The 14,568-nt window shown below is 44.1% G+C and overlaps 2 protein-coding genes across 2 annotated transcripts in view; both read right to left on the bottom strand.

The window, feature by feature from the left end:
* LOC131693959 (uncharacterized) overlaps positions 1-14,568 on the bottom strand; it is a 426,221-nt gene that overhangs the window by 312,141 nt on the left and 99,512 nt on the right. The window lies entirely within an intron of this gene.
* LOC131696319 (uncharacterized) lies at positions 6,502-11,150 on the bottom strand. Its single transcript, XM_058984866.1, has 4 exons — positions 10,998-11,150; positions 9,755-10,801; positions 7,186-9,654; positions 6,502-6,597 (listed from the first exon to the last, which is right to left on the bottom strand). Exons 1-4 carry the CDS (start codon positions 11,148-11,150, stop codon positions 6,502-6,504), a joined length of 3,765 nt encoding a protein of 1,254 aa, XP_058840849.1.

Here is a 14,568-nt window from a genome sequence, read left to right as displayed (position 1 = left end):
CTCTCTCTCTCTCTCTCTCTCTTTCTCTCTCTGTCTCTCTTCTGTCGCATCTATCTAGCTATTTCTGTATCCATTTCTAAGTTGTGTGATAAGATTTGCCAATCTGAAATATTTATTAATTGTATATGCGAAGGTTTGAGAAAACAAAACTATTTTTTGTCTGCTGCTACATCAACTCAACTTTCATTCAATTGTATTCAAAGCCTGTATCTACACTATAATTAAGGAAATTCATGGCTATATCAGAAAAATATTTGGCTTAACTGGGTAATATGCAAGTTTGACGATGGAATTTTCAAAAGAGACATTCCACGTACGATATTTAAACTATTCGTATCTCTATTGAATTTTGAATGAAATATATGCTCAAAGACTGAAAGCTGAAGCCAGCAGGATTGGAATTGCCATCAACGTCTCGAAGACAAAATACATGAGAGGAAGAGGTTCTAGAGACGACAATGTGAACCTCCCACCCGAGTTCGGATTGACGGTGACGAAATCGAGATGGTCGACGAATTCATGTATCTACGGCCACGAGACCTGGACTATGCTCGTGGAGGACCAACGCGCCGTTGGAGTTTTCGAACGAAAGGTGTTGCGTACCATCTATGGTGGCGTGCAGATGGAAGACGGAACGTTGTGCATACGAATGAACCATGAGTTGTATAAGCTGCACATTCGTTATATTGGTACGAACATTCATGAAAAATAACGGATCAAAGACCAAAAATATCCACAAATTAGATCCAGGAAAAGAAGTTTCCCAAAGTACCCACTTTCGATGGGGGATGCAACTACAATGTGTTTTCTAACTTTGAACCATTTCTTTTTCACAGTATTGGTCTGTATAGGACTTATTTATCCATATTTCCTGCATGAGAATTCCGAACGAAACAATATGAAAGCTAAAAGGATGAATGGAAAGAGACTGCATTGCAATCAACTGAATGCACGGCTTTTATGCTATCGACATAGCCTAGACATTTCACACTATTTACTTCAATGCAAATAAAAATTTTGAAATATCTACCTGTCTCATTCACGAATCGCATTCTCCCTATCGTTCCCTGTTCAAGGGGCTTGAAAGCACATGTGACCTTGTCTCATTTTACTATATTCAATTGCGCGTTAAAATACTGGACCAGTAAATTCTATTCTGTACATAAATATTTTTTTCGGGAATATGTGACCAAAAAGTAAACTTCGAATTCGTCAAGTAAAGAAGCATGAAAACCAAAAAAAGATGGAAGCCCTAGAATGTCCATTGCATATTTATTAGCATTTTCTCAGAAGATGGGATTTTCAAAAACATTTCAAAACTTTCTGATGCAATGGTTCTCAAATTCGTACAATCCGGTTTATTCATTTTCTTTATTCAAAAATGTTTTTGGCTTCAAATATAAGACCATTTCATTTTAATTAATTATTTCATTCCGCATCTTTTTATTCGTTTTGTTCATCTGCGTTCATTTTACTTATTTTATTCGTTTCATTCTTTGGATTCACTCTGATCAGTTTTGTGCATTTTACTCATATCATTCATTGTTTTCATTGTATGCATTTTATTCATTTTTTTCCAGTTTATTCATTTTGTTCAGTTTCTTCATTTTAATAATATGACTACTTTTTCAGTTTTAATCATTTCATCCAAATAATTTATTTGATTCAATTTATTTCTTTATATTAATTTATAACGTTTTACCATTGTTCAATTTTTCATTTTAATCAATGCATTTCATTCTGCTCATTTTCTTCTTTTTATTCATTTTATCACTTCAGCTCATTTTGTTTATTTGGTTCGTTTGTTTTATTTATGCATTTCATTTATTTTTTACTTTATTCATTTGTTCATCCATTCATTTTATTCATTTGATCCATTTCATTAATTTGATTCATTGTATTCACTGTATGAATTAAATCAATTTGATTCATTTGAATCATTTGATTAATTTGATTAATTCGATTCATGTGATTCATGTGATTCATTTGATTCATATGATTCATTTAATTCATTTGATTCATTTGATTCATTTGATTCATTTGATTCATTTGATTCATTCGATTCATTCGATTCATTTGATTCATTTGATTCATTTGATTCATTTGATTCATTTTATTCATTTTATTCATTTGATTCATTTGATTCCTTTGATTCATTTGATTCATTTGATTCATTTGATTCATTTGATTCATTTGATTCATTTAATTCATTTGATTCATTTGATTCATTTGATTCATTTGATTCGTTTGATTCATTTGATTCATTTGATTCATTTGAATCATTTGAATAGTTTGATTCATTTGATTCATTTTATTCATATCTTTAATTTTATGCATTTCATGTTCAGTTATTCGTTTTATTTCATTCAATTTGTTAGTATGAGTCAATTTATTCTATTAATCTTATAACTATTTCTAAATATAATCTTAATTTTTATTTAAAAACCTAATCTAATTTGATTCGTGTATATTATAATTTTGGTTTATATTAATTTTTTCACTGATTTCATGAATTTAAAAAAATATTATTTCATTTTTTGCTTTACTTTTTTATTTCGTTTGTTTGTTGATTTCTATAATTTATTCAGTTTATACGAGATTTTATTCATGCAAGACTAGAAACTGTTTTCATCCCACCTCTAGTTAAGTGCCTACTTCTCGTGAGTTCTGCAAACTAATCCAATAGTGAAATGTGTAAGAAATGTCTCATCTCACTGCAAGGTGGATTAAATCGGTTTTTTTTAATTTGGACCACAATATCAAAATAAACCGACTCAAAATTTCAGTAAAAGGTATGGATCATACTAGTTTACTTCAAGTTACGTTCATTGAATCGTTGACATAAACATTACAAGGGTAAAGTAGGTTTTTGAGCATCCAGTTTTTTTTCCAGTTTTATTAATGAAAGTTCCAGTTTTTTTGAAAAAATGGTAACGCTGCTCGTGCCTCCATCCCTATAACACTCGCTATCTTCTTCGAGTAGAAGGTTTATGGGAATCGTTCCAGCTATCACGTAGGCTGCCTCTGACGAGATTGTTCGATACGCGCTAGACACCTTCACGGCCATAAGCCTGAACGTGCTGTTCAGTCGAGTTGTGTTGCTCTTCGTCTGCAGTGCCGTCACCCAAGCAGGTCCTGCCTATCTGAGCACCGATGTGGAGACACTCGCCAGTAGTCGCTTTTTACTACTGCTGATCGCCGAATTGTTGGGCATGATCCGAGATAGTGCCAAAATCACTTTTAGGGTTCTCCCGCATGCATGGTCGCTGATGGGGCGACTTACTTGATAATTTCCCGTTCGAAGGTTTTGCTTCCGCCTGTTGTAGGCGGCCCAGAAAGATCGTCGCTGAGCAATTCAATCTGCTTCCAATATCCTGTACAACCGATTTCTTCTTGGCACTAAACGTCCTCTTTGCCGGCACTGCACTTTTCCCCCTTTTTGGACAGGGATATTAGATTTACACTACACCACAATTAGCAAGTCAAATCGTCCTTTCTTCGCTAGAAAACTAGCTATATTTCACTGCACTCGGGGTTTGTTTGCGGGAAGAGTTCACAACTCCAATACGATGACCAAATTATCACTTACGACGACGGAACTTGTAGCGGGGGTATGCACTGACTTGATCGACCGACGTATTATTGTCAACTGCCTTTGTCAGCTGATCTTCACACATTCCGTCTTCCACAGCTGACGGTTCTACCTACCCGTATATCATGATCGTTTGGTTGTATTGTGCGATCACTGTTTGGTGCACTCTCGCTCTGCGATCGCTCATGATGCTGATCGGTAAAAATAGTGGATTCGTAGGGTGGTTCATCAATTTGGTTTGGGGTTTTTGGTGGTAGTTTTTTTGCATTTAATTAGGTTTGATTGAATATGGTTTATAATTAAAAGTTTAGATTTAATTCATTTAGGTTTAGATTAATTTAAATTTAGACTTAGTTTTAGGTAGTTCTTTTTAATTTAAGTTCACGCATCAACATTCCGGCCACCTTGAAGTAGCACGGATACTTCAAATTCATTTCTTGCTTGTACTTCTTCTATTCTTCGTCCGAACTGGGATCAGACAGTGTGGACTGCGTTTCCGGTGTCGGAAGTAAGGCCAGTTTCACGACTGGACGGACAACTGAATCGGATGTGGCGGTTTTCAGGGTGACAACGCGAACGATTCCATCCTTGTTCGGGTGTACCTGGATGATTTTTCCGAGTGGCCATTGAGTTGGCGGCAGACATTCGTCCTTGATCACCACAACTCGTCCGGGTTCAATGGTGACCTTGGGGTACTGCTTCGTGGCTCGTGACTGCAACTGCTGAAGGTACTCGGGATACCACCTTGCCCAAATCCTTTGGACACGCTTCTGGGTGAGCTGCCAATGTGAAAGTCGATTGTCGGGTACATCGCAAAGTGACGGTTCTGGAACGGCTTGTAGGCTGGTTCCCACCAGGAAATTGCCTGGGGTCAGAGCTTCCAGGTCTGACGGATCGGACGGTATCGCGGTGAAAGGTCTGGAGTTTAGACACATCTCGATCTGGGTGAGTATGGTTATCATGTCCTCGTAACCGACGTTCACACAGCCGATCTCACGCAGCAGATGGTGCTTAGCTGACTGGACGGCTGCCTCCCACAGACCGCCGAAGAGCGGAGCGCGAGGTGGAATGAATCGCCACGTGATCTCATTCTCGGAACACCAATCGAGGATCTGTTTTCGTCCACCTTGATCGGACTTTAGCATCTGGTGGATTCGGTTGAGCTCGTTGGACGCTCCCTTGAATGCGGTCCCATTGTCGCTATGGATCTCCCTCATTATTCCTCTGCGGGCGACGAAACGGCGAAGGCAGCGTTGCCAACATTTTTTTCAAAAAAACTGGAAAAAAACTGGTTGCTCAAAAACCTACTTTACCCTTGTAATGTTTATGTCAACGATTTAATGAACGTAACTTGAAGTAAACTAGTATGTTCCATACCTTTTACTGAAATTTTGAGTCGGTTTTTTGATATTGTGGTCCAAATTAAAAAAAAAACCTGTTTTAATCCACCTTTCTCAATTATGAACAGGAGAATTATTGAGTTGTTCATACTCATTAAAATCTTTCAAATGCATATATTACATTTTTATTATACACGACATGACAACTATATACAAGAAAAGAAACCATTATTCGAGTTCTAAAATTTTGAAAAAGAAAAAAACAGCCACGGTAATATTGCATTGAAAAAAGGTGCAAAATCGGCAAAGTTCCAAAAAGTCAATTTTTATAAACAAAATTTTTTTTCGAGATAACATAAAATCTCGACAATTCATGCATTTTAAAGATGTTTGGCATCAAAAATACGAATTCGACTTCTGAAATTTCATGTGGTTTTTTTGAGTTCCGGCTTATATGGATATTTCATATGTGACCGGACGGTTTAGTCTATATTTCCGGAACCATAAAAGCGATCCTTACAAATCTGTGGGGATATTATAGCTATCATTTGGGACTAAGTTTGTGAAATCGGCCCAACCATTTCTGGGAAACTGATGTGAGTTCGTTAATTTTGAAAGATGGACGCTTTTCCCGAGCACTTCTGGAACCTTCTATAGTGGTCAATGTAGCCAACGAAAGCTTGGTTGGCTGTCGGTGACTTAGAACTGCAAATTTCAGTTGTTTGAAAGACATTTTAGCGAAATTTGTACCTTTTCTGCTTTCATCGGAGGATCGATTTGAATCGCTATTTGCTATGTGATCGTACGCCACAACGCGTAACTCCGGAGCCAGAAGTCGGATCAGGATGAAATTTGAGAGCCATTTATGGAGGCGCAACATTTGAGACTAAGTTTGGTTGAATCGGTCTAGCCATCTCCGAGAAACCGATGTGAATGTTATTTTGAATTTGGAAACTTCCGCCGGGGCTTCTGGAACCGATGATGGTAACTAATGTGGCCAAAGCGACTTTGAATGGCTGTTAGTGACCTATTACTACAAATCAAAGTAGTTGTGGTGACATTTTGGAAAAATTTTCACCTTTATACATTCATTGCAGAATTTATTAAAATCGACATTTTCTGCGTGATCGTACTCATCATCCCGTAATTCCGTAACCAGAAGTTGGATCCATTAGAAATTCAATAGCAGCTTATGGGAACATTGCACCTTTCATTTGGGACTAAGTTTGTGAAAATTGGTTTAGCCAACTCTGAGAAAAGTGAGTGAGATTGTGTTCGCATACACACTGACGCACATACATACACACGCAGAGACATTTGCCGAACTCGACAAACTGAATCGGATGGTATATGTCACTCGGCCCTTCGGGCTTCCGTTAAAAAGTCGGTTTTCAGAGCAATTGCAATACCTTTCTATTGAGAAAGGCAAAAACATTAAAACATTTGAATTTGATTGTAATTGTAATAGTTACAGTCGAATTTTACTGATTTGAAGGTTTCAATCTACACATCCACAAAATCCTAAATTTAAGACCATTTACTAAACTTGAGGATGCGCCTAAACCTTTCTTACGATACCACTACAGCAACTAGCTGAGAATTCATCAAATTTTCATCAAAATATTTGACACAATGTACTTCCACCTTTGTTTGAGTTAAATTCATCTAAAATCGAATCGAAATGTATATTCCCGAACTGTTTTACTCACAAGTGATTACGGTGGATTAAAATCTTATTGGGGGCACTCGATATCATCCCATCGCTTGCTTGAAAATTCGATGAATCAAGTTACAATTTTTGAGAAAAAAAATAAATAAATGTATATTTAAAAAATCTGGATAAAACTGGCTCAAAATTCATAAAACTGGAAGATTTTTCCGATTGTCTGTTTGACTGGATGTTGTAAAAAAACTGGAAGAATCCAGTTTAAACTGGAAGGTTGGCATCGCTGGGCGAAGGGCAGCCAAAAAGGCTGGCGTAGATAGATCCGAGACTAGTTCGATGTGGACAGCGCGGGTGGAGAAACACACGAAGATCGCGATGTATGCCTTCGTCGGTGCACGGTTTCGTATCGGTGATTTAATGTAGACAGGCCCACAATAATCTACACCGCATACGGAAAGCGGTCTGGTTGGCGAAACTCGCGAGGACGGCAAGTCTGCTACGGTTTGCTGGATCAAACGGGGCTTGCTACGAAAACATGTGTGGCACTGATGGTACGTGCGGCGAACGAGGTCGCGCCCTCCAATCACCCAGAATTTCTGGCGCATCGTGGTTAACGTCAGCTGTGGTCCTGCGTGCAGCAGATTGTAGTGGTAGTGCTCTGATAACAACACGGATAGCGGGTGCTTCGCAAGCATCATTATCGGGTGCTTCACTTCTTCCGAAACTGCGGCGTGCTTGAGTCTCCCACCGACTCGAATAACGCCGTCTTTATACATCACCGGTTTCAGCCACTTCAACGATGCTGGAAGGAGATTACGTTGGGATATCTTGGACAGCTCCTTGGAGAACATCTCACGTTGGGCAATTCGACACAATGCTAGATCAGCATCGCGTAGATCAGGTGTGGAAAGAGACTCAAACGGCTCTGGTTTGGTCTTCTGGGCGGCAGCTCGTAGAGTGCGGAAATATCGCATCCAATACGCGATGCAACGTCGTAGCTTCGTAAAGCTGGAGTAGCGACTGAAAAGTCGAGCCGAGAAAGATGGTTCGGCAACCGCTACCGACATCATGGCGACGTTGCCTTTGCTCTCTGGCATTGTGGACAAATCGCACGCTGGTAGCACAGTGCGTGGCCAGTGGTGTGATGAAACCGATAGCCATTGCGGTTCTATCCACCAAAACTCGAGGTTCACGATATCGGCCGGATTGACACCTCGGGATATAAGGTCTGCAGGGTTGGATTCTCCGGGGACGTGCTGCCAGGAGCAAGATCCGGTAGTGGATTGAATTGTGGACACACGGTTTGCCACGAACGTTTTCCAGCGCGATGGGCACGATTTGAGCCAGTAGAGGACTATCGTCGAATCAACCCAGAAGAACACTTCGCACGCTGTCTCAAGGGACTTCATCACCTTCTCATATAGACTAGCCGACAACACGGCGGCACATAACTCTAGGCGCGCAATCGATTGGTAGGTGGCTAACGGTGCGACCTTGGATTTTGACGTTAGCAGCTGAACACGAATTCCTGCAGCGGATTCAGACCGGACGTAGCAGCATGGGCCATATGCCTTCTCTGAAGCATCGGAGAAAAAGTGGAGCTGGATGGTTTCGGTCTTGACCTGCGACACGAATCTGGGAATGCGGATTGTGGAGATTGCGTCTAGCGTACCATGGAACTCCTTCCATTCGCCTTGGAGATGCGGAGGTAGCGGACGATCCCACTCGTAGGAATCTCCTGCGTCGGTCTTCAATGCCCACAGACGCTGCATGAACAGTTTCGCTACGGTGATTGTCGGGCCAACTAGTCCTAGTGGGTCGAAGATCTGCGCAATGTAGGATATGACCTTCCTTTTGGTCAGAACGGGTGCTGGTAGAGGCAACTGGACCTTGAAGCGCATCGTGTCAGACTTAGGCTCCCACACGAGTCCTAGGGTGGATACGGATTGTTCGTCCTGAAGATCATGCAGTGGCGGTAGAGCGAGATCTTCTTGCGGGACTTGCGCAAGGACTTCGGAGGAATTGGATGCCCACTTCTTTAATGGAAGGCCAGCTGACGTAAGCATGGCGGAAACTTCTTGGCGAAGGCGGATTGCGGATTGGACATCGTCAGCTCCCGATAAAAAGTCATCGACGTAAAAATCCTGTTTCACAGCATCTGCGGAAGCGGGGTACTTGTCGCCTTCGTCCTGTGCAACTTGTAGGAGGGTGCGAGTTGCTAGGAATGGTGCGGATGCAAAACCGTACGTAACGGTTTGGAGCTCGTACGCTATGAGCGGATCGTCGCGGTTGGAATGCCAGAGAATGCGTTGAAGCGGTCGGTCTTCGGGATGCAGCTGAATCTGTCGGTACATCTTCTCGATGTCGGCTACAATGGCAATCGGGTGTGTGCGGAACCTCATGACGATAGACAATAGGTCTTCCTGGACGACAGGTCCAATGAGCTGCTTATTGTTGACGGAAAATCCTGACGATGTTTTGTACGATGCGTCGAAAACAACTCGGACCTTCGTGGTTGTGCTGAATTCCTTGAACACAGGATGGTGCGGGAGGTAGCAGTGCGAGTTCGCATCGTCTACTGGATCGACGAGCTTCTTCATGTGCGCCATTCGTGCGTATTCGTCCATGAACTTGCAGTATGCATCCTTGGTGGGTGGATCACGCTCTAGTCGCTTCTCAAGACTCAGAAAACGACGTTCGGCGATGGCTCTGGATTCGCCGAGGTTGACTAGCGGATCACGGGTGAGTGGCAAACGAACGAGATAACGACCGGACGAATCGCGAGTGGTGATAGTAGCGTAAAGTTCTTCACACTGTTTTTCTTCTACGGAATACACAGAACACGGCTCAACAGCTTCTAGTTCCCAGAACTTCTGCAACGCTTGTTCTAAGCTGCGATCGACAGTGGTTAGATGGCAGACGCGGGGAATGGTGGGATGATTGATGGATATCTTCCCGGAAACAGTCCATCCGAACACCGTCTCTATTAGCAGTGGTAATCCCTCTCCCAGGGAACGCTTGCTGCCAGGATGCAGCTCGTGGTACGCCACCGACAACTATGTCAATGTCGGATGGGATATGGAATCTGGGGTCTGCCAACGACAACTTGGGAAGATTCCATGCGGAAATGTCGACTGGAACGGTCGGAAGGTTGACCGTCGGTCTCTTGAGGATCAGGAACTCAAGTTTGGTAGAGTACGGTGTCGACTTCGACTGGATCATAGCAGTCAATTGGCACTTAATCTGCTTGGTGGCTTCACCTATACCAGCTACTGCGATATCCACCTTGGTGCGATGAAGGTTCAGGGAATTTGCAAGCTTCTTGGTGATGAAGTTGCACATGGATCCGGAATCTAGAAGTGCGCGTGCGGGAATCTTCTTGCCATTCTGATCTACGACGAAGAGGGAAACAGTTTCCAGTAAAACTGTACTGTGCTCAGCCTGAACCGATAGGCTTACTTGGCTGTTTGGCTTCACCGAAGTGGAAGGGTCAGCGATGGTGGACGTCGAGGGAATCGGCTGACTTTCCTCGATAATACGAGACGATAGCATCTTCGGCGGTTCTGACTCGTGCAGCAGGGAGTGGTGTTTTTCGTGACAGTAACGGCAAGGGAACTTGGAGGTACAATTCTCGGCTTGGTGTCCAGTACGGAAACAATTCCAGCATAAGCGCTTTTGGGAAACCAGCTCACGGCGCTGACGGACGGACACTTCGGAAAATGCAGGGCATTGGAAGAGGAAATGCTTGTCTGGACAAGCGAGGCACGAGGGAGCAATGTAGTTCGGTTCAACGGTAGCTGCCTTGTACGTCACCTTGAACGGCTTTGGGGTTGGAATCGGACCGGCCACCTTGGCTGTAACCGGTTGTTGGGACCGATATTGCAGGTCAGTTACGACAGATGTCAGCATTCGGGCACGTTGGTAGAGGAACTCGATCAGCATATCATAGGTAACATCGTCGTTATTGCTAGTTTTCTCCTCCCAAGCACGTAGCGTAGTTGGATCCAACTTGTAGGAAAGGAGGTTGACCAACGGGGTGTCCCAATAATAGACTGACTCGCCTAACTTTGCCAAAGCCCGCACATGCCGATGGAAATCGTCAGCCAATCCTTGGATTTCTGGAGGGTTTTCTCGCTTGACCGGTGGGAGGTCGTACAGTGCTAGGAAGAGCTGACGCTTCAGGAATCGCTTGCTGTCATACCGCTTTAGCAATGCTTACCAAGTCGATGCGTAGTTGTCCGCTTCAATGTCTACGGACTCGAAAGGTTTCCGGGCTTCTCCCTTCAGCGACTGCAGCAAGTACTGCAGCTTCGCAACCGTCGGAATATATGCATTGCTGTGGATCATCGATGTATATGTGTCACGGAAAGCGAGCCAACGCGAGAATTCACCGCTAAACTTGGGAAGATTGATCTTGGGTAATCGTAGATGGAACGGACGACGCATGAGCAGGTGCCGCCATAGTGCTGTTCAGCATGGTAGGGTTGAGGTCCGCAGCACGATTGGACAGCAGAAATCCTTTGACCGTACAATAACGCGTCTCGAAATCCATTCTCTCTTGCAGATGGGTATCCAACATCCCCGGTTTATCGTACAACTCGATCTATCCTTGCACCTCCAGGTACTCTTTGTAGATCCGGTCCAGTGAATCAAGGCGAATTGGAATTTGGTACGCATCCCGATCGCAATCGAAATTCTCCGCGAACTTTTCCACTGCCTTCTGCACTACAAGGAACCCTTTCCGCTGGATCACGTACTCTGACAGCTTCTTTTCTGTCTTGGTTGCCATTATTGTACCACCTCACTGATCTTCACTACCACCACTTCAAATATCGGAAACGAAAAAAAACGGTACAAATCGAAAAATCGGACTCCTTCCCGGCGCGGGTACCGTTCCTACACGACACGGAATCGAAAATGGCACAATTCGAACGAAAAAATCCTTCCCGTCGCGATATGCCAATTTTTCGCGGAACGACCGAGAATGGTACGCAAATCGAACGAAATTATCCTTCCCGACGCGAGCGTACCAATCTACGCGAATTTGCCACTCACCACCACCTCAGCAAAAAACATGCAAATTTTCTCGCAAACAGAAAATTATCAAACAATCCTGTTCCGAGTTGGCGCAAATCAGCTGCGATGACAAAAGTTCCCAATGAACTGCAGCGATAGCGTCCAAAATGGCCTTAACGGTAGGCACCTTCGGGGGCTGGGACGGGCAGTATCTTTGCCGTAGCGTCGCGTCAGCAGCAATTTGTAATGGCGTACTCACCGCACCGATCCTTTCTGGTTGGGGTTTCCTCCGTATCCGGCTCGAAGGACCAATGATGGGGCGACTTACTTGATGATTTCCCGTTCAACGGTTTTGCTTCCGCCTGTGGTAGGCGGCCCAGAAAGATCGTCGCTGAGCAATTCAATCTGCTTCCAATATCCTGTACAACCGATTTCTTCTTGGCACTAAACGTCCTCTTTGCCGGCACTGCACTTTTCCCCCTTTTTGGACAGGGATATTAGATTTACACTACACCACAATTAGCAAGTCAAATCGTCCTTTCTTCGCTAGAAAACTAGCTATATTTCACTGCACTCGGGGTTTGTTTGCGGGAAGAGTTCACAACTCCAATACGATGACCAAATTATCACTCACGACGACGGAACTTGTAGCGGGGGTATGCACTGACTTGATCGACCGACGTATTATTGTCAACTGCCTTTGTCAGCTGATCTTCACACATTCCGTCTTCCACAGCTGACGGTTCTACCTACCCGTATATCAAGATCGTTTGGTTGTATTGTGCGATCACTGTTTGGTGCACTCTCGCTCTGCGATCGCTCATGACGCTGATCGGTAAAAATAGTGGATTCGTAGGGTGGTTCATCAATTTGGTTTGGGGTTTTTGGTGGTAGTTTTTTTTTTTGCATTTAATTAGGTTTGATTGAATATGGTTTATAATTAAAAGTTTAGATTTAATTCATTTAGGTTTAGATTAATTTAAATTTAGACTTAGTTTTAGGTAGTTCTTTTTAATTAAAGTTCACGCATCAACAGTCGCTGTGGCTATTAAAGCTTAGCGTCTATCATCACTCCCAGTTATCTAATTTCCCGCTTGGAGTCGATGATACAATCTCCGGCCGAAATTCTTGCCTGCTGGACTGCCTTTCGGTTGCTTATCAAAACCATTTCGGTTTTGTGGTGAGCTGACGTCAGCTTCTTCTCGCGCATCCAGTCTTCCACAAGGTCTATCGCCCCCGTTGCGAGTACTTCCACTTCCTCTAGTGATTCGCCGGTCACTAGGAGCACAATGTCGTCCGCAAAACCAACAATCTTCACGCCCCTGGGGAGGCTCAACTTCAGCACTCCGTCGTACACAGCATTTCAAAGAGTTGGGCCGAGTATGAAACCCTGTGGAACGCCCTCTGTTATGGTTACACTTCTTTTTTTGGCGTCAGTTTCGAAAAATCAGTTGCCGGGAACTTTCAGTCTGTGCAGCGAATCGGCGATTGCAGCCCAGCTAGCACTGTTGAAGGCATTTTTACGTCCAGTGTAACCACTTCGCAGTAGCGGTTTTCTCTTCTCTTTTGCTTCTGTGCAGCCTCCATAGCTTTCACGACCGTTCGTATGGTATCCACAGTGGATCTACCTTTCCGGAAACCGAACTGCATATTTGATAGTCCATTCTCTCCCTCTGTGTATGTTGTATGCCTGTTAAGGATTACTCTTTCCAGCACCTTGCCGACTGTATCTAACAGGCATATCGGCCTGTATGCTGAAGGATCTCCAAAGAGTTTGCCTGGCTTCGGCAACAGCGCCAGCTTTTGTCGCTTCCAGATGTCGGGGAAGTCACCATCGTTGATGCACATTTGCAACGTGGTTCTAAACATATCCGGGTTCGATAGGATTGCTGTTTTCACAGCCACGTTGGGGATATCGTCTGATCCCGGGGCCTTCTTCGTTCTCAAGGCTTTTGCCACCACCATCAGCCCCTCGTTGGCTATCCGAGCTTCTTTTTCGTAGTCATACTGCGTCCCGTATGGCGTGGGCAGCCAGGACGTTTGAATTGGCGTTGCGATAAAGCTCTTCTAGACAGGCTTTCTTACTGAGCTTGATTTCTTTGTTAAGTACGGCTCTTGCCGCTTTATACGCTGGTCTTAGAGCATCTCTTTCCGCGACGTTTCGAGCTCTCTGCATCTTCCTCCGGGCTCGGTGGCAGCATGCACGTAGGTCGGCTATCGCCGAGTTCCACCAGAAGGCAGGGCGGCAACTGTACCTTGGTTTACCTTCTCTTGACATGGTTGCATCGCACGCTCTTGCTAATGCCGTTGTCACTTCATCTGCACTGAAGTCAACGTGATTGCACTCACGCCACAACGCTTCGACGAAGACTCCCTTGTCGAACTTCGTTGTTCTCCACCTCCGCTCGTTTGATTGAATCACACGCGCTTCCAATTGTCTACTGCTTCCGATAGTGTACCGGATCACTTGGTGGTCACTGTGGGTGTACCCCTCGCACACTCTCCAATTTAAACTTCCTACCAGCCCTGGGCTGCAGAAGGTAACGTCAATAGCTGAATGTCGACCGTCGCGGCGGTAGGTGCTGGTTGTACCATCGTTTGCAACATCTACGTTCAGCTTTGCAAAGGCCTCGAGTAGACTACTCCCCCTTGATTTAGTGAATCGGCTGCCCCATTCTACTGCCCAAGCATTGAAGTCGTCGGCTATAACAACAGGTCTCCAATCGATGAGCTCTTCTGTCAGCTTGTCGAGCATTTCTGTGAATCGATCGGTCGTCCACCGCGGAAGTGCATAGCAGCTGCAGAAAAAGACTCCATTGATTTTGGCTATTACAAAGCCTTCATCTGCACGATAAACCACTTCCTGAAATGGATATCTCCCCGTCGTCCAAATCTCCGCTGACTTTGAGTTATCTGCTATCCAGTTTCCATCGCTGGCCGGGATACGGTAAGGC

The sequence above is a fragment of the Topomyia yanbarensis genome, chromosome 1, assembly GCF_030247195.1.
Source record: "Topomyia yanbarensis strain Yona2022 chromosome 1, ASM3024719v1, whole genome shotgun sequence".
NCBI classification, from domain to species: domain Eukaryota; kingdom Metazoa; phylum Arthropoda; class Insecta; order Diptera; family Culicidae; genus Topomyia; species Topomyia yanbarensis.
Note: the sequence above shows the minus strand (reverse complement) of the source record. Positions and strands in the feature narration are given on the sequence as shown.

Coding starts and splice junctions, on each gene's coding strand:
- LOC131696319 (XM_058984866.1), bottom strand. CDS start 11,150: ATGGATTTCGAGACGCGTTATTGTACGGTCAAAGGATTTCTGCTGTCC. Junction 10,802..10,997: donor CCCAAGATCAATCTTCCCAA/GTTTAGCGGTGA, acceptor GCATTGCTAAAG/CGGTATGACAGCAAGCGATT. Junction 6,598..7,185: donor CGATGCGCCAGAAATTCTGG/GTGATTGGAGGG, acceptor ATTCGATTTTAG/ATGAATTTAACTCAAACAAA.